We start from the raw sequence: 21124 nt of genomic DNA on the forward strand, positions 1-21124 counted from the left end.
ATAAATAATGCCCTCCGAACATTGTTCTATGGAAGTATGGTATGAAAATCCAAGTTCACAGCTGGAGTATAAGACAGATTAAGTTTCTGCTAGAAATTGGTACTAGCATCATGGCCGGAATGCTGGGAATGTGAGAATGGCAGGCACATTCCATGGTAATCTGAAAGCTCATCCGAGAGAGCCAGTATCAGGAATCATGAGTGTTTGCTCTTCCATTGGCTTGTTTGCTCAAGGATTCATGTTCGTTATTTGTTCATTTTTTGATAAATAGAATATTAAGTTTTATCAGAAAGACTTTGCTTTGTGTTGTCTGAAATCTCCCACTCATAACTGTACACAGCATGACTATAGCACCCTGAGACTGATCCTGTTTCTTGTCTTATGGAAAGTAATTCTATCACTTTGTCACATTGTGTATTTTATATCAGAGACATTTGAAATTGTAAAATGATTGAGGTCTAGGTTAATTTTATGTTTATTTTCATTTCTATATAGCAGTTGATTGGCATCATAGAGTGCTTTGAAAGATGTACAGTGTTTGAAAAGACTCAGTGTCTGTTTTTCATAGAGAAAAATAGTTCTTTATTTGGGTGCACATTCAAACCACATTTCTAGAAAATGATTTTCCCATTTATCAAGATGTTTTATATTTTTGGTAGAATATTGAATGAAGCATTTGCAAGTACAAAGGTAAAAGCAAAAATCACTACAGAGATAACACAGTTGCCTTCTGCCTCTTTTTGCAAGTTTACTCCATGTGTTTTAACAGATACTTAAAAAATTTTTTTTTCTTTTGGCTATACCACATGGCTTGCAGGATTTTAGTTCCTTGACCAGGGATCGAACCCAGGCTCCCAGCAGAGAGAAGCACAGAGTTCTAACTACTGAACTACCAGGAAATTATTGATACATTTTTAATATTTTGATAAAAATAAAGATTGTGTTGTCTTTCCAGTCAATGTAGTTTTTAAGAATTGTAACAAAATGTCATGTCATTAGTTTTTAAGTTAGCCTTTTTTGATCACTAATTAAATGTACTGTGCTATATGTTTATATACATTAACTTATTGACTTCTCACTTCTGGTCCACAAGGTAGCTATTTCTGTTTCACACTTGCAGAATTGAATAGCACATATCATAAATGGTGGAATTGGGGTATGACCCAAGGGCTGTCTGTCTCTAAATGTGAGACTTTAACCACAATATCATCCTAGTAACCACAATGTCATCCTACCAACCAGTCCATCTTAAAGGAGATCAGTCCTGGGTGTTCATTGGAAGGACTGATGCTGAAGCTGAAACTCCAATACTTTGGCCACCTCATGCGAAGGGTTGACTCATCGGAAAAGACCCTGATGCTGGGAGGGATTGAGGGCAGGAGGAGAAGGGGACGACAGAGGATGAGACAGCTGGATGGCATCACCGACTCCATGGGCATGAGTTTGAGTAAACTCCAGGAGTTGGTGATGGACAGGGAGGCCTGGTGTGCTGCGATTCATGGGGTCGCAAAGAGTCAGACACAACTGAGCGACTGAACTGAACTGAACTGAACCACAGTATCATCCTGGTTTCTTGAGAGTATATGAAAGATATTTAGAATTTTTTTAAACTTTACCACAATATTTGTTTATATTGCTTTTTTTTGAGATTTGGGTATAATTTGGAATTATTGTATTAATGGGCAAAATATCAAAACTGTGCTTCCTCCTGCCACATTCCTCTACAAAATGATGGCTCACATTTTAACTTTCGTTGACAGTGCTATTTCTCCATGGATCTCCAGTATTAGATATTATCACATTTTTTAATCTGATGAAATTAAAAATGTCACATCATTTAAATTTTTTAGTAGGAAGTTTTACTTATATATCAATTTAAAATTATTTCTATTTTTTAAATGCTGTCTTTTTACATTTAATTTTTTATTTGCAAGTCTTTTTTTATATGAAGGATATGAATAAGCAGTTTGTATTTTCACATCTAAATAGCAAAATAAAGAAGAAAAGATATGAAATACACAAAAAGTTACAGAAAGACCTTTTAAAGTATAGCATATCACTTTACAGTCACAGGACTGGCAAATTTCAAGTTTGGAAATATCACCTACTGCTGGTGGATATTCCAAGGAAAGATTTCATACATTGAGTGTGGAAATGAGAAATATTGTAGTCTTTTTTTTGGAAAGCAATCTGGAACATCTATGACAGTTAAAATACTCATAGTTTTTAAGCCAGTAATATTATTCTTGGAAATCCATATGATAAAAGTTAAAGCATCAGAAGGTAATAGAATATATACATACATACACACACACACACACACACACACATATATATATATATATCTTAAAATTAACAAAGTCAAAGAAAAAGAAAATGCTTCAAATAAAGATAACCAAAATGAGGGAAATAAGATTATAATTTTTGAGTAGTAAATAATTAGAAAAATAAGAAATTATGTGTGAAGAATCTTTGGAGGGTGGAAAAATAATGTTATAAGATTAGAGGAAAACCTGATTCTGCAGAATTCTATTAAAATATGTGGAAAAAATATGCTTCTTAGATGCAATGCTTCTTAGAAACAATATACTTTAATAGTACTTGGCATAGTTTCATATTGGCTTAAATATTGTTCATCTCATAGATGACACAATCATTAGCCCCAGGAGACACTTCTGATACCCCTTTGGCTCCTGGGAGCAGGGCCAGCTTTACAAAAATTGTGAAGTGGATGAAATGTGTTTTAGCCAATAGCTCTATTTACCCTTACCGAGGTCCCTTCTTATCTGAAGCACCCATTTTAGGGCCCCACAGGGTGGCCTGCCTCGTCAGGTTACACCTACCACGTGGGACTCATCGCTACTCACGCACGACAAGTACCTTTCTTCATCAACAGTTTCAGGACTCAAAGATGTCACATATTTTAGCAAATGCACTGTACTGCCAGTGAGAGAAAACTGCAGACCCCAGTTCTAGATAATGTGTATGAATTTTAACTGAGGCCTCGTATTGCTGAGGTCCTCTCTTGCTTTAGATCAGAACCAACCAGTGGGTATCTGGTGAGTTAACATACATTCCTCCTACGGTATGGAGGCCTATTAACAAAACGTGAAGGAGTGATGCAGAGTTGAGAGAGACTGTTTTCTGTGTTTTCTAACTGACTATTATATCACTCTAATCAGATGCCCTGAATAATAGGCTGCAAGGCTTATTGTCACTGAGATCTCAAATTTACCTGCCTGTATCTTACCTCCCACCCACCTGTCTATTCATTTAACCACAAATACTTATGTAAAGCTTATCAAGTACTAGGCACTGTTCTAAGCACGTTACAAATATTAACTCATTAAATTTTCATAATATCCCACCAATACTGGTATTATTATTTCTAGGAGGTCTGAGTTTTAATCCTCACATCTGCTTTTTGGAATGACCTTGAATAAGTGCATTAGATTACCTATTCCTCGGTTTGAAAATAGAAGATAAGACTTGCCTCATAAATACCTCATGGAAATGTTATGATTGTTTTAAGTAAATCTTCAAAGATTATTGAAAATAATGCTTTAGGAATAAGAGCTGTGTAACCTTAAAATGCTGTGGCATTAAGTAATAAGCCATTGATAGAACTGATTCTTTTTGTATGCTAGTGAACTATATTTTCTCAAGCCTTACTTCTCATCTGTGCTGAATTAGTGTGGAATTATTCTTAGGATAAAATTTTAAATCAGTGACTCCCACCTCCCTCTCAGACGGCTCACAGTTCCCAGTGCATTATTATACAGTGTCAAACTAGATATGATTGGGTTTTATTCACTGTATTTGAGAGAAATCATGGAAAATGACTTTTAATAAAACAGGAAGAAGGAATAATATTTGGTTAAATGAAGTGGCACTTCGCTAATTATACACTAAAACCTCCTGCACTGTACTGTGGAATCTGGTGTAAGGAGTGTCTGTCAGAAACTCATGTTAAGTACTCAGGAAGTAATAAAAGAATCCAGTTTAAAGTGTCACTCTCATAACGAGGATTATGACCAGGGCATTATAGCCAGACATCAGAATATCTTATAATTGACACTAAACATGTTTTATGTAATGCATGGTTATTTATATAGAACTCTAAAATTGGTGTGGCTGGAGAGAGAGCATTATGAAGGTAAGACCTTTCTAGGAACTCCAGGGCAGAAATGTAGGTGTACATCAGTGTTTCTCAAACTCATTTGTGTGTGTAGATCACCTGGGGACATTGTTATTGACAAATTTGATTTGGTGAGGTCTAACTTGAGGACTGAAATCTGTCATTTCTAACATGCTTTCAGTATATGAAACTGTTACAGATCCAGGGGCTTTGCTGGTGGCTCAGCTGTAAAGAATCTGGCTGCAATGCAGAAGCTGCAGGAGAAACAGGTTCAATCCCTAAGTTGGGAAGTTCCCCTGGAGGGCATGGCAACCCACTTCAGTATTCTAGCCTGGAGAATCCCATGGACAGTGGAGCCTGGTGGGCTGCAGTCCATGGGATCTCAAAGAGTTGGACACGGCTGAAGAGACTTAGTGCATGCGTACACACACACACACACACACACACACACACACACACACTGAGGACTGAAATCTTTCATTTCTAACAGGCTTTCAGTATTTGAAAATGTTACAGATCCAAAGACCATTTCTGAGTAGGAAAGATGTCCATGTTTAACTGTAATGTAAGATACAATCTACCTGCAATGCAGTGGACTTGGGTTCTATTCCTGGATTGGGAATATCCTCTGGAGGAGGAAATGGCAACCCACTCCAGTGTTCTTGCCTGGAGAATCCCATGAACAGAAGAGCCTGGCGGGCTACAGTCCACGGGGTCGCAAAGAGTAGGGCGCGACTTAACGACTAAACCAAGATACAATGGAAGTAGTATGAATAAAAGAAATAAAATGTTCTGAGAGAATAGTAAAGGAAGCAACCCATCCTGAATGTGGGAATCAAGATGTCACAAGTGGGATACTAGGTATGTGACAATGATTTCTCAGGCAGATTTTGGAGGCAAGAACATTCACCAGAATAAGCTCCAGGCAAGGGCACACAGGTCTACAAGTGTATGGAGTCTTAGGGACCAATAAGGGTCCATGTGGTTGAGAGGAAGTGGGGGTTGGGGTGCTGCTTTGAGGGAAAGGGCTAGAGGACTAGGTTGGAGCCGGAGTGAAGGATCTCTCTTGCCTTGCTAAGGAACTTGATCTGTATTGTGCTGGCGATGATCTCTGTTTTCAGAGGAGAATCATGGCCCTAGGGAAGGAAGATGGATTAGTGAAGGGAAAAGAATTAGAAGCAGGGCCAGTAATTAGGAGGCTTTGCAGAGATGTGAAATCTTAGAGACTGTGATAGGATTTGAAAAGGTCAGGAAGTATTTAAGAAATTCTAATTTAGGCTGAATGGGAATTGGAAATCGATGGCAAGTGGAATGGGAGACTAGTCCAGGATGCAGATGATGTAATGCTTTCCAGCTTGAAGGAGAGAAGGTGGCTACACCTTTGATGGTAACAAAAGTGAATGGACTGACAGTGTTTTGGCAGGAGATTACATGTTCTGATGTGTTCAGCAGGGCATCTGTTGTAGGAAGTAACTGGAAATCTGAAGCATAAGAAAGGTTGAGAAATGTAAATTTGAGAGTCAGTGGCAGGGAAGTTATAGCTAAAGCAGTGAATGTAAATCAAAGCAACCAAGGAGTTTGGGTTTAGAGAAAAATGGTAACAAGTGAAAAGAAAGGCTAAAAAATTTGGGGACCTGCATGTATTGAGGAGGGCCTCAAACCATGAACTTGATATGTTTCTCAGCCTTTTGTATTTTAAATACCATTATTTTTTTCACCTTCTGCATTGTAGTGCAGATTGGTTTTATAATACCACATTTTTAGTATAAAATGTGTGCTCAGTTGTGCCTGACTCTTTGTGACCCCATGGACTGCAGCCCACCAGGCTCCTCTGTCCATGGGATTTCCCAGGCAAGAATGCTGGAGTGGGTTGCCATTTTCTCCTCTAGGGGATCTTCCCAACCCAGAGATCGAACCAGTGTCTCTTACATCTCCTGCATTGGCAGGCATTCTCTAGAGCCACCTGGGCTACATATAAAATAGTTAATGAGATATATAATTAATATGTGTCTAGCTATAGCCACATATACTTAACAGTCATCACCGTATTTTCTCTGGAGAATATATTTATTCTGACTTAAAAACAAAACAAGACAAAAAGCTAAAGTCCATACTTCATTCAGATTTGTAAACTTTTTTGCCTAATGTCCTTTTTCTGTTCCAAAATTCCATCCAAGATATATTACATTTAGTTGTTCTGTTTCCTTAGGCTTCTCTTGGCAGTGGATGTTTCTCAGACTTTCTTTCTTTTTGATGACCTTGGCAGTTTTGAGAAGAACCAGTCAGATGTTTTTGATGTCCTTCAATTGGGATATGCCTGGTGTTTTTCTGATTAGTCCGGGGTTATGGTTTGGGGGAGTAAGACCACAGAGGTAAAGTATTGTTCCTCTCATATCGTATCAAGGGAATGGTATGTACTATACACATGAGTTCTCACTGTCGATATTAACCTTAATCACCTAACTGAGGTAGTGTTTGTCAGATTTTTTCTCTGCAAATTATTTTTTTATTCCCCCTTTCTATACAAGACTCTTTGGAACGGTGTTCTTGTGCACAACTCAAGCTGAAGGACTAGACACTTGTGATCTACCTCCTTGAGTTTGTAGTAGTTACGGAAATTATTTGGTGTTATTCCATACCAAAGATTTGTCTCTTCCTCCTCATTTGTTTATTTATTCAATAATTTATTTATATCCATATGAGCTAGTGGATATTTATTTTATACTTGGGGTTATAATCCAATATTACTTTATTTATTTTTTTGCTCAAATTGTGCCAGTTTTGACCACTGGCTCCCATGCCTCTTTAATATACCTCCATCATTGCTTTTGTTTATTTGCTTGTTTGGTTTTGGGCTCTTCTTCATTTTCTGGCACTATGGTGCCCTAGACTCATCTTGTATACTTGACTTATCCAGCCCTTGAATCAGCCATATCTCCAAAGACCCCAGGTTTCTTCTTATTGGAGAATGGTATTAAAACCTGATACCTGGGTGAGAGGTACAGTCTGATTTTTAAATTGCTGCAGAGTTCATTTCTTTTAAGGTTTTCTAAGTTGGTGAGAATTCCAGACTTTCAGAAATTTGGTAAAATGCAATAATGAGACTTTTCTCACAGACAGACAATAGTCTTTAAAGCAGTAAAAGTTTAAACACACAGGCACACACATCTAATCAGTTATACTTCAACAGAAGACTGCAAAAGTGGCGTGAAAATCTTTATAAAAATAAAATCACTTTTAAAAAAACTTGTGGAAGGAAACTTCAGCAAGCCTTCTAAAGTAAACATTTCTCAGGTTTATTTCATATGAACAAACAGATCTATTTTTTTCATGCTCTCCTTAATGAAAAGTTTCTTTAGAGCAGGAGTCTTTTAACTTTTACAAAAGTTTAAAATGTTGCCTTTTTGAGCTTGTAAGTAGGTGAATAGAAGAATTTCAGGAGCTCAAAACTCTTCTCAGAAACAATCTCCAATCTTAGGGCAGAAAGTGGATAGACATTAGGATGGGAAAATTTTATCTCTAGTGTGAATTTATAACATCAAGGGAGAGAATGGTTTAGAATTTCTCTCTGGCGAAACACAGAAGTTTTCATCATCAGCTTTTTAAAGGATAAGGAGCCAGAGGCATAACAAGCAAAAATCCATGACCAGACTCTTGGGGCAGGAAACCAGATTTAATTAGATTTTGAGACCATGTTATATAATACATTGAAAATCTCAAGTTACAATATAATGATTTCTTTTAAAATAAATTCTGAAAATTGAAATATAAAGTCCAATAAACATCTAGTAAATGTCTACTATAATCATTGTTAGATACAACAACTTACATGTTTGTTGTCCTTAAAGTAAAGCCATGAATTATGAGTGCTGTGTTACTGTTCTGTAGATCCATCATATTAAGAATATAGTTAAGGGAACTGGTTAGTGCAACTTGATTCAGGAATGGCTATTTTATACTCAAACAATCTTGTGGTAGAATCAGATATAGAGCCCAACTTATTATCAATAAGTTAGTAAGTATTCATGAATATAAACTACTAATTCTGGTAAAGAAAGGATACAGAGAAAGGAAGACTTTTTATGTGGTAAGAATCTTATTTACCATCTGAGCCACCCTGAGTGACTGAACATGTATAAGAATCTTAAGAAAACGGTACAAAATTGGAACAGTGAATATATGAAATGTCCTCATGTTATGTTATAAAGGAATATATAAAACATGTAATATATATACAGTACATAATAATATATAAAGGAATATTATGTATCATTTAATAATTGCTATATCACAAAAGAATATTATGTTTTTTTAAATCATTGTTATATTATGAAGGAATATTAAGTATTATTTTAAAATTAAGCATTTTTAGTATTTCACACTGAAATAAAACAGATTTGAGGCATCATGCTTCTGTATCCTTAAGGAATATAATGGTATCAATAAATAAGTAAATAAGACTTGGTTTTAGTGGCTATGTAGCTTAAAAGTTCCTGGAAAAGTTTATTTTCCAAGTTATATTTTATAAGTCTTTTCTGCTTCAATATAGTGTATGTGTTCACAGAAAAGTTTCTAATAATTAAGCACTTGAAATTTTGTATTAGTTTTCATAATTAATATTATAACTCTTTAAATGCAATGACTAGTTACCTTTGTTCTTCTTATGTACTTCTCTCCTTTATTTTTACTAAGAAATAAGATGTATCTTTATGTTCTTTTTTTAAAAGTACTCTAATATTTTTCTTATTATTCATCTATTTTTAATTTTTACCAAAATATTTCAATATCCTAAGATATGAATTTTAGTTATTGATTTAGCAACTGATCACATTCAGTTGCTCATTCATTTACATGTTTAGCAAACAGGTAGCAAATACTTGTTAACTTCCAGCCACTGTTATATATACTGAGAATACAGCAGTGAATAAAATAGACCCAGTTCAACCCTCATGAAGCTCACATTCAAATGGGGAGACAGACAATAAACAAATAGGCAAGAAATATATAATATATTGGATGATGATAGATGTTATGGAGAAAAATAAAGCAGAAGTAGACTTGTCATTCCTTGAGAATAAACAGCACTTATTGGAATGATGCTATCTCGGAGCCCTCTGTTGTTCTCTGGATTGAATTACTGATCCAGCAGACTTTATCAATGAGGAGGTCATTTGAGAGCCAGGAAACGATTGTTTGCTTTACATGGCAGCCTGCCTGTGAGAAACTGGAAATATTCTAAAGGCAGCCTCACTCCTTAGGGCAGATGCTTGATTAAAACAAAAATGAGAACAAAAACTTTAAAAAATAGCTCTTATTTTTATATTGAGACATTAGGTTGTTCCAGATAACAACTTAGAAAAGGGTAAAAACCCAATCAGCGCCATATTATGTCTGAATTAATACATCTGGACCCTGATGTCGCCTTCTAAAATTATCTGTGGAGTTTCATTGCTTCCAGAGTCAATGCTGTGGAGGCATGATAATGAACAATAGTGTTGCATAGTTTTGGGGAAGAATCCTGTAGATCTTTCATGTTTTTGTAATTTTGAGATGGAGAATGAACATCCACATCCTGTTTTCCTAGAACCATGTCCTGTGACCTCTCTATTTAAGGGCTTGGCTGGCCTGATCTCAGAGCTAGCCCTGCCCTGGTTTCTTTGTGACAGAAAAGGGAAAGAAATTATTATAACCATCAAAACATCTGAGAAACTTTTAGAGATTTCTTTTCAAAAGTAGGTGGAAACCCAGTTAATATTTATCATTCCCCAGTCCATCTGCAGTTGGGAGAGATCTTTTATACATTAGTATTTCTATTACTTCAGTTATCAATGATATCATTAATAATGTGTTAGGGTGCTATTGCTGGGTGAGGTTCTAAGAAATACCTGAGTTATACTTGTTATGGTCTTTTTTTTTCTCTCCATGATCCCAAATGAAAAATACCAATAACTGAGAAAATACCAAAGCTAAATAGTTCCTCTTTGTTCCTTCTTTTGTAAAGTATATGTAATAATTGCTTCTACTCCATAGTGTTGTTTGAAGTTCTGCATAAGTTAATACATGTAAGGAGTCAAAAGCTAGGTGTCTTTCTTGCCTCCCAGTTTTTTTTTTTTGGAAGCAATAATGATGTAGTGATCACAAACAATAATGATGTAATGATCACAAACAAACAAATAATGATGTAATGATCACAAACTAGACTTCCTATATGCAAATTCTCTTCCCACCCTAAACTAGATGGCTGAACTTGGACAAGTTATTTAAGCTTTCTATGCTGAAAAAAGAAAAAAATATATACCTATCAGGGTATTGTGTAGAATAAATTAATTAATGCAAATACTTGAAACAGTACCTGGTATGCTATAAGTTCTCAAGGACTATTTGTTGTTGATTCATTACCACTACTATTGCTGTTCTTCCTTATTTATGGTGTGGCCTTGGCATATGGTTAAGCTGAGTCACATTAAGGTCATCTTTCCGTGTGCCAGGAAAACCTAAGAAGCCATCATCCAAATTGGCCAGGATCTGCTTTGCCCATTTTTTCCTCAATCCAGATCTTTTTTAAAATTACTTTTTATTGGAGTATAGTTGCTTTTCAACATTGTGTTAGTTTCTGCATACAGCAGCAATTCAAATCTGACTTCTCAGCTCTTAAACTAATGTCAACCTTCAGGGGGCAGAAGAAACACATCAAGTAAGACTAACACTAAAAATGCTTGCCTCAGTGTCTAGAAAGAGCCTGTCTTGGGCCACTTATAACTGTGGCAACAGCTCGAGACATACTGAATGTGGAGAGAACCCAAAAAGACTGTGAACAAGAAAGAAATGAAGGCAGGTCCACCTAGGAGTGGGACCTGGCCCACTTAACAGTCCAACTGAAAAGACATATGGGAAAAAGATGGCTTTGGGGCAGTCTTGATTTTTTTTTCCAGGCTTCTTAGAGAAAGAAGCCTCTAAGAGGCCGCACTTAAGCCCTTGCCAGCTTTAGCATGAACAACCAAATGTCTTTGGAATTAAAGTGACCTTACTCAACCTTGTGGAAAAGCATGGCCAAAAATGGAAATCAAAGGGTATGTTTAGACATCCTTTAAAGACCAACTGAGCAAATATGAACTTGCCTACAGTCATCTCAACAAAACCCATTTACTGATGAACAAGCCTAATTCATTAAAAGCTGGAACATCAACTTTCTCAAAGAACGATTCATGGAAAACTGACACACCAGTGTTTTATACCAATCAGTTCTAAGGACTGTTTGCTACCACTAAAGGCGAAAAGCCCAGGCAAAAGTAGGACCAGGCAGGACCACTGTAGTCAACTACAGAAAATGTGGGAAGCTGCCCTCAACTGTCAGTGGCTGCCTTGTGGGATATGAACCCAAAACTTCTAAGTTTTCAAGGGAAAGCTGAAATCTGGATTTTTATGTGACTCATGCTGACATTTGCATTTTGGCAAGTGCTTAAAATTAAAACCAAAACCAAAACAAACATGGCGCAGGCCAAACACACCCCATGTTCGGCTGGTACTCCCCCCGTGCGTCTGCAGTCTCTGCTGTCCACGCAGGCACTGTCCACTAAGCACTCATGCTTCTGGTCTTGTTGGGGCTCAGATTGGTATCCAAGATGCTCCAAGGCTGACTTCTGAATGCGACTTATTTCACTACTGAGTGTGATTTGCTCTCTGCCCAGTTTCTAGATTTCAGCGTGGCTTTGGGGTATTTTTCTAAAACAAAGCTTGAATACATAGCACCACTCAGGAAACAAATAATGCCTTTTCTTTAAAAAAGGGCTGTTGCCAGGTGGGATGCATGAGACGAGTGCTCGGGCCTGGTGCACTGGGAAGACCCAGAGGAATCGGGTGGAGGGGGAGGTGGGAAGGGGGATCGGGATGGGGAATACATGTAACTCCATGGCTGATTCATGTCAATGTATGACAAAACCCACTGCAATATTGTAAAGTAATTAGCCTCCAACTAATACAAATAAATGAAAAAATAAATAAATAAATAAATAAAATAAAAAAGGACTGTGGGAGTCAGGGAGAGGAGTAGACTTGAAGAGAGTAAGAAATGAAGAGACGGTTGAACAAGTCTACTTTAACTAGAAAATTTAACTAGGAAATAGAGGTAGAGTAACAATAAAATAACAATAGGCATTTTGAGTGGAAACAATCAGCATTTTTTCAGATCATGGTTTCAAGAATTAGGCAAGAACCATATGAAGAGATCACTTAAAATTTTGAGTTATAGTTTCCTTCATTTTAAGAGGAAATTGATATAGTATAAAATGGCTTTGAAATATTAACTTTTATTTTAAAATATTAGTTAAATATTTTTGAGAGATGAGGGGTAGCATTATGAATGTCAAGAAATTGTGTGATGCTTTATGAGTTAGCCTAAATTCCTTTTGATGTTTAGATCCCTTACAGATTGCTAAGGGCAGTGACTGTCTGCCCTTTTGTTTTGCTATTGACTTCCATATTTCTAGTACAGTGTTTGGCTCCGAGGAGGTTCTTAGTAAATTGAACGCTTTGAATTATTTAAATGAGTCTCCAGTTTCAAACATTTATGACTTAAATATATATTTCTATCAACTCTAGAAATTGTGTGTATGCCTTGGGTAGTGAAGAGGGGCATGCTTCAGACTTAGAGGAATACAAAACATACTCTGATTTTAACACCTGAACAGTGTAGTCCATAATATGAAATTCTCCCCTCTCTGCATATCCTTATCTTCTAAAAATATTTAGTTGTGTGTATTATGACAGCAGGTTTCTTCTAGTGTTTTAGTTTCTTGGGCTAGAAGTAATAGCAAATGAAAACAGTCTCTGTGTTTTCCCTGTTGAATCCATATTAAATGGTTTTGGCTGAAAATGCTAGATGCACATTTAAAATAAAGTATTGAGATCATCATAGAGTATTAGGTTTTGACTATGGGAATCTATTTGTAGTTTCCTTCAAAGTGAGGATGCATGGAACAGGGGAGTCCCTTGACATCGGAGGCCTGATAGCTATTACTGGATGAGATTTCTCCCAGCTCCCCATCACCAGCATCATTTCTTCTTGGTCTGTTGAACTACTGTGCTATCTTCCAGCATCTTGAGATACATCAAGCCAGCAGAGAAGCTCTAGGATGAAAGCTCAGATGTTAACTTGAGTTCAATTTTCTGGATCCTTTGGTTGGGCAGAGAGGCTTCCCGTCTAGCAATAGGACAATTGTAGACCAATAACTCAGACCACACAGGACCTGTCAAATGGAAAAGGACTTGAGTAGTGAACAGTGAAATTTCATTTCTAATCATCATAGATCATTCTTCCTCTTCAACCTTCCCCCCCACCCCTGTATGGCTCTTCTTTGAAAGCATTATGCTATCAAGTGAGAAATTCTAGGACATTTTTAAAAGATGGCCTTGAATAATTCCTAGCTTTTTGAAGCTACTAATAATGCAGGAAGTGACTTGTGAGGTCTGGCATAAATACTAACAAATACTAAATGTTATTTGAAGGATCATTTATTTTAGGATTGATCAACAAAAGATGCCACGTGTACAGAAATTGCCTCATTTTTCTCAACTGAATTTCCATCTAAAATGGAGAAATTTCCCAAGTAGATCAGTTCTTTTGAGTATTACTTAAGGTTCTCTCTCTGGGTTTTTTTTTTTTTTTTTTTAGATAGATATTTCTATATTGTCTCTGAAGTAATGTGTTTACTACTTCTGTCGTTAGCTACTTATTCATTCATTCATATAACAAATATTTCTAAGCATCAATTATATGCACGGGTATTCTGACACAAATTTATGTAAATAGATCAAAAAGAATAAGGGAAAATAAACCCATCTAGCCACATAAATATTAATTTTTAAAAGTTTAAGCATTATGCAAGAATGTATTCTGCAGAGATTATTTTGGCAAGTAACTATGATTTACTGGCAAAGAACTTTGTTCTTGGTGGAATAGCTAAAATATCATTTGCTTTAGTCTATGTTATACTCCGTATTTTAAAGTCAGCTTTGCTGACTATAACTAGAACATAAATCTGTTTTTGAAAAAACCTGTCTTAAATTTTTCATTGAATTTTATTTCCTACTTAGCCCAAGTTTTTCTTTGCAAAAATAATTCATCAAAGTATTTTTGGGGGCTTCCCTGGTGACTCAGTGGTAAAGACTCTGTCTGCTTGCCAGTGCTGGAGACATAGGTTTAATCCCTGCTCTGGGAAGATTCCTCATGCTGCAGAGCAGCTAAGCTCATAAACCACAACTGCTGAGCCTGTGTTCTAGAGCCTGGAAGCCACAACTGCTGAGCCCATGTGCTGAAACTACTGATGCCCACGTGCCCCAGAGCCTGTGCTCCACAAGAGAAGTCACAGCAATGAGAAGCCTGCACACTTCAACTAGAGAGTAGCCCCCACTTGCTGCAACTAGAGAAAAGCTCACACAGCAGTGAAGACCCAGCACAGCCAAAAATAAAATAAACAAATAAATAAAAATTTTTTAAAGTAGAAAACAATCTTTTTAAAAAATATCTTTTTTATTTTTAAGATCTTTGAAAATTAATGGTAATACAGAGGCCCAGAACAAAATATTTGGTGTTTTGGCATCTTGTTATTTGATTTACAACTTCTTCATCTCTTAAAATACTTTATAATCTTCTTTCTCTCCAGTTTCCAATTGAGACTTTATAAAATTAGTGACTCAAAACATTCTAATTGTGTCTTTTAGAGGAATGTCATGATATAACTTCAGATCATTGGATTTTCCCTAAGATACAATATGAAAGTATAAGTTCTGCTTAATTAGAAAAGTTGAATTTAATTACTTTGAATACAGTCTTTTAAGTATATTCAGAATCATTGTTACTAGTGTTTACATTCTTTAATCTGAAGACATAAATGGTGCCTTTACAAATCTGATAAAGTGTTTGTTTTTCCATACTCTTTTGCTATTAGGTGATTTGGACTCTTGGGATCTGCTTATTTGCCTGTCTTCTAGGACCCCTGGTGGAAAACCCTGCATATCAAAGGAAGAAATGTGCCAGTTAAATTTACATCAAAAGGTAAACATTCTTTTTCAAAAAGTGAACAGATTTTATCAGACCTGTAGGTATTTTTTTGAGTTTCCTATGACCATATTTACTTATTTTAAGATGCTTTTCCTTTTTATTATTTATCACAGTATAATTGCTTTACAATGTGGTATTAAGATTTCTGCTGTACAGCAAAGTGAGTCCGCTATATATCCCTTCTGTTTCTGATTCCCTTCCCGTTTAGGTCACCACAGAGCATTGCACAGAGGTCCCTGTGCTGTTTAGTAGTTATCTATTTTACACACAATAGTGTATTTATGTCACTCCCAACTCATCCCACTCTCCCTTTCCCCTTGGTATCTGTCCTTTTGTTCACTACATCTGTGTCTTTATTTCTGCTTGGCAAATACATTCATCTATACAATTTTCCTAGATTCCACATATGTGTGTTAATATCCAATATTTGTTTTTCTCTTTCTGATTTAGTTCAGTGTGTATGGCAGTCTTTAGGTCCATCCATGTCTCTACAAATGACACAATTTCATTCCTTTTTAATGGCCGAGTAATAGTCCATTGTATATATGCACCACATCTTTCTCCATTGCTTTGTTGATGGACATTTAGATTGTTTTCATATTCTGGCTATTGTAAATAGTGCTGTAATAGATCTATGGTTTTTAACACCAATATTTCCTGGTTCATAATGTTGAAAAAAATGTCTTGAAACATTGGAGCCATTGTATCTTTGAAGAAAGTTTCAATGGCCATTCCTTCTACACTTCACCATTTTGGGGTTTCCCAGGTGGTACTAGTAGTACTGCTTGCCAGTGCAGGAGATATAAGAGACATGGGTTTGATCCCTGGGTCAGGAAGATATCCTGGAGGACAGCATGGCAGCTCACTCCAGTATTCTTGCCTGGAAACTCCCATAGACAGTGGAGCCTGACAGGCTACAGTCCATGGGGTCACAAAGAGTCAGATACGGCTGAAGTGACTTAGGACGCATGCATGCCTTCAACTTCAACTCCTACCAATCAATATCCAGCTTTACCCAGTAGGATGCAAGACTTGGCCTAAGAAATAAATAGCCTATGGATTTTTGCTTACCCTGGTCACTTGTTTATCCAAGTAGTTAAGATTTTATTTACTAATTCCTTGTTTTGATGTTTTCAAACTTAAGCTGAATCACAACAAAATTAATAGTTTTTAAATTAGCTTTTAAAGTTGACATCCAATATTTACTACTGTGTATAATCTTTTATAAATACTTTTAGAAAAACTAACAAAAGGCTTACGATATGCTAGTCACTGTGCTGGAAAATTTACATTTTTAGGATACCTTTAACAAATCAATGAGAAAAATGTCCAAGCCAATAGTTGTTTTTCAGTAGTAAAAGAGTACTATAGTAGCTCCCCTGATCATTTGATATTTCTGCAATTGACAGTGGTTATCAGTCCTTCCTCCTTCTGACCCCTCCCTTGGAGGAACACATTCTTTTGCTTTTTCTTGTATATCTTTGCATCTTTGGCTATCCTTTCTGTGTTCTTCAGAGCCACCTTTCGTCTGTCCATTCTTTAAATGCCTCTGTTCCCCAATACCACCCCTAAAATTTCAACTATCATTTGTAATTGATGACTCCCAAATCTACATCTGAAGTTCCAAGCAGTTTCGCAGGCTTTAGGATTTCCTGTATAACTACTCTCTGAACATCTCCACTTAAATGTCGCACAAACACCTCAGATTCAATGAAGAGTAAATGGATTCATTGTTGTCTCTGGTAAATTCACTTCTGTGCCAGCATTTGGAAGCTCTGCAAAACCGCCCTGCGGGTCCTAAGTGTGGTTAACCACTCTGTCACTTCCCAAGACAGAAATTAGCCTTCACCTTTGAGCCCTTTTTCTCCCATGTCATCTGCATTCTGTCAATCACGAATACTAAGGAATTTAACTTCTAAATAGTTCTCAAATATCATACCTACTTTCCATACTTACTACCTTTATTCTGATCAGACAGTCACCATGTGTAACCAGGACAGTTGCCCAAATCTCTTCACTGATTTTTCCAAAGCAAGAATGTTTTGCCCCTGAAATCCATACTGCTCACAGTTATCAGAGGGAAAAATAAAAATTGCTGACTTAAGCTGATTACTCCTGTCATTAAAATCTTGCAGTTTCCCATTTTAGCTACAGAATGAAGTTGACAACATTTGCTGTGTATATCAGTCAGCCCCCAGCAGGAAACAAATGCCGTACTCAAGAATTTAACTGAAGAAAAACTAATGAAAGAGCTATTTACAGAGCTTTTGTCAGGAAAAGAGAAACAAAAAGATTTAGAGGCACTCAGCGACCAGCTACATCATAAGGTTTTACCACCCTTGATCTGAAGAAGGGTATGTAGAAGAAATGATATAGCAGAACCTAGTAAGAGCCAGAGACAAGAAAGAAAGATCAGTGGGAAAGGGCTATATATGTCGAAGAATGAACTGTTAGGGGAAGCACACTGACTGAAACCGCCCACCCTGGCCAGGCACCATAGTAACCATTTGCATGAGTTGTTTTATGACAGGAGATCCTGATAAGGAATACGGAACTAATAAGCCACCACCAGCCGGAAGAGTTCAGGAAAGATTGAAAGAAGACACTACCTGTCCGTCCACTTCCCAGAATCCCTCTTGCTAGCATCCACCTTGGCTGAGCGATGCGTGCGCCACCAGGAAAGACTCTGAACTAAAATGATTGGCCAAAGACTACCCGGAAACGAATCCCATCACCATAAAACCCAAGACTGCGAGCCACGCGGCAGAGCAGTTCTCCTGGGTTCCCTTACCCTCCTGCTCTCCACCCGGGTGCCCTTTCCCAATAAAATCTCTTGCTTTGTCAACATGTGTCTCCTCGGACAATTCATTTCCGAGTGTTAGACAAGAGCCCAGTTTCGGGCCCTGGAAGGGGTCCCCCTTCCTGCAACAAATGGCGACCACGAAGGGACATCTTCTTCGCTGAGACTGACATCCTGACCACTCGGGGTACTCAGGGGCCAGCTTGCCTGCCAATGGACCAGACCCAGCGGCCGCGACTGGGACCCTTTTGTCCCTGGTCTCCTCCTGACGCGGACAACTGGCCAGAGTGCCCCGACCGGTAAGGAACAAGAGATTTTATTGACCTCCCTCCCCTTCCCTCTCTCTTTCCTCTCCTTAGCCCTTCCTATCCTTCCCGTTTTTCTAGTCCCCCGGTCCTGGACGCAGGAATCTGGTCGAAGGGCCTCAGCCTGAGCTGTGGATTGGAGACTGATCACCTCCTCTTGGCAGAGAACTCGAATTCTGGTCTTGTTTCTGGTAGGGCCGAGTTCCAGTCCTCCCTTCTCTGAAAGCCCAGGGAAAAGTCCCGTAACGCCTGGGTGTCTGCAGGTGGCAGGAGACGTCTGTAAGGCCACCCCTTTTGCCCCCCTTTCCCGCCTCCTCCTCCTCCTTCTTTCAACCTGGCTTCCTTTCCTCCTTTTAAAATCTTTAAAGACATCTCAAGTTCTGTGTCTCTATAGAAGGTTTTCTGAGAGACTGCATTCTTATATTTAAGGGAGTGTCTGATGAGGACTGCCAGGTTTATATGTGTGCGTTTTAACTCTGTTCTGTGTCGTGATTTGTGACGGCCGTTTTGCTTTGTCTAGCCACCATTTAGACCTGCCGCCATTTTGTTAAAACTTGATTTTCTTTCCCTGTGCCTTGAGACCAGGGCTCTCAGGAACACTTATCTAGACCATCTCTAACTCCTGAGACTGAGAGAAAAAAAAAAAAGCCTTTTAAAATGTTATTTAAATTTTATATTGTAATATCTAATTCATGACCAAACTTAAAAAATAAAGCTAGATCTTGCAGTGTGTCTGTCTAAATATGTCTTAGTATGTTTTTGTCTCTGGGTAATATTTTTTAGGTTAATTTGTAAATGAGCTCTATTTAATTGGCTTAAAAAAAAAAAGGTAAGCGCTTACAAATCAAATAATTCTAAATTAAACAATAAATTCCAGGTTCAGGTGAACTGAGAAATATTCAGTATTAAATATCTGATATTAATGTTTGTTTGTTGACCTATCTAATATAGACATGTCTTAGAGTAATTAACATCAAGAAAAAGATTAAACCTAGGTTTAATATAAGTTAAATATTATATCTGTTACAAGTTTGTCAACAAGGAAATTACCTCGAGTGAAAAAACTTCTAAAAAATATAAATGAGATATGAGTTTGTATTCTTTAAGAATATCTGTCTACAATAGTCTCCCCAGATTGGCGTAACTAAAATTTCTAAGGGTTGTACTAAACTAAGTATTAGAAGTCTATTAAATAATTAGGTCATTTCCAAATAAAATAAGATTTTAAAACATTTACTACTAAACACTGACTTCCTTTTACAGAAAAACTAAAGAGATTTAAAACCATAAATGAATAATGTTTGATGCCATCCTAAAATGTTTTAAAAAAGCAAGGGTTTTAGAATTTATCACTGGTATTTATGTTCATCAATCTATAAAATGCTAATATAAAAGTTAGCTCTTGGTTGCTAAAGGAAAGCAAGAAGAGTGATTTCAGTAAAAAAGTATGAAAAAAATACTAAAAAGAGTTATGCATAATCAGGATTTTCTAAAATTAGATTACAATTAGTTAGATAAGTAGATTTTGTTAGGAATGACATGGGTGTAAAAAAACTGCTTAGAGCCAATTAGGTCCAAGATGGCGGAGCTGACTTTCACTAGACCTTGAGCCTTGGTATTTACGCCCATTGTGACATATCAACAAGTTAAATGATACAGCCATCAACATTGACTAAATCTGACCAAATGTTCTAAACGCTTTTAATTGATCTTTTCGATAAAAATTCCTAAATCGAATTCTTTTAAAGTTCCTTTGACCTCTAGCTAACTTTGGGGTGCTTCAGAGGGCCCCTGAAACATCCCAAAGAGAGATATTAAACTGTGTTTATTTGGTTGGTTAAATTACATGAAAAAGATTATCAAATGAGCAAAAAAATCTGCTCATGTTATAATGTATGGTAAAATTACTAATACAGATATCCTAAAAATTATATGGAGTTCTTAACATTTTGATATGTCTTGGTGTTCTAATGAGAAACCTGATGACTTCACAAAAGTTAACAAAGGACTGAATGAACCAGCGAATATGCTTATAATTTTTATGGTTTCTATCTGAAAAATTACAGGTTTAAATCTTGTGTTTTCCGGGAGTAAGGAAAACATTCCTCTCAAACTAATTATAAAAATAATTTGGTAAAATTACGTTATAAACAAAACAATTATATTTTCTCTCTATCTGACTCCTCCAAAAATTTGAAACTCTTAAGTTTCCAGTAAGTTTATCAAATGAGCTAAAAAGGTTATCTCACTAACAGGTACAAAAATCTCAAGGAATTTTTGAGACCTTAAAAAGAAAAGAGTTCACCTAGATTTGTTATTCAAAATCTGTGATAAGCCTTTGGTGTGAGTTTCCCAGCCCTGTTTTATAGTAAAAGTTCAGTCTGAGATTCTATAGGTGTTTCAGCAAAATAAAAAGTCTATAATCAATTATGGTTATATAAATCATCAGACCAAAATTAGTGAGAACAGACCTATTTTGCAAACAAAATAGCCTTAATTTGGTTATATTTGATAAAAATGAGGGTAACTTTGGAAAAAAAAAATATTTCAAAAAATGTTAAATCCCAGTTTGTTCATAGAGGTCTGCATGTAGTAAGACTCATTTCTTAGATAGTTCTTTGCTGTTATGTGATATTAATGCAAAATTTAATTAAATTCTTAAAGAACACCCTAAGTTTGTTTCTGAAGCTTACCTCAATAATCTATCTTTGGATAAAAATTGGATGCCTCATGACCTGCAACCAGGACTGGAAAAAGACATAATTTAAGAGACTGTCTCCAACGTGGATAAAAGGACTTTTTATCAGGTACTCTTAACTAAC

General features: G+C 36.7%; 1 protein-coding gene across 3 annotated transcripts in view; it reads left to right on the forward strand.

The window, feature by feature from the left end:
• Positions 1–21124, forward strand: part of CPED1 (cadherin like and PC-esterase domain containing 1) — a 320654-nt gene that overhangs the window by 46312 nt on the left and 253218 nt on the right. For all 3 annotated transcript variants that reach the window (XM_065938748.1, XM_065938750.1, XM_065938749.1), the window contains exon 3: positions 15085–15191. In XM_065938748.1, coding sequence (XP_065794820.1) covers positions 15085–15191 — 107 coding nt within the window. The remainder of the gene's footprint in view (positions 1–15084; positions 15192–21124) is intronic.

This window comes from Muntiacus reevesi, chromosome 6 (genome assembly GCF_963930625.1).
Source record: "Muntiacus reevesi chromosome 6, mMunRee1.1, whole genome shotgun sequence".
NCBI lineage: Eukaryota > Metazoa > Chordata > Mammalia > Artiodactyla > Cervidae > Muntiacus > Muntiacus reevesi.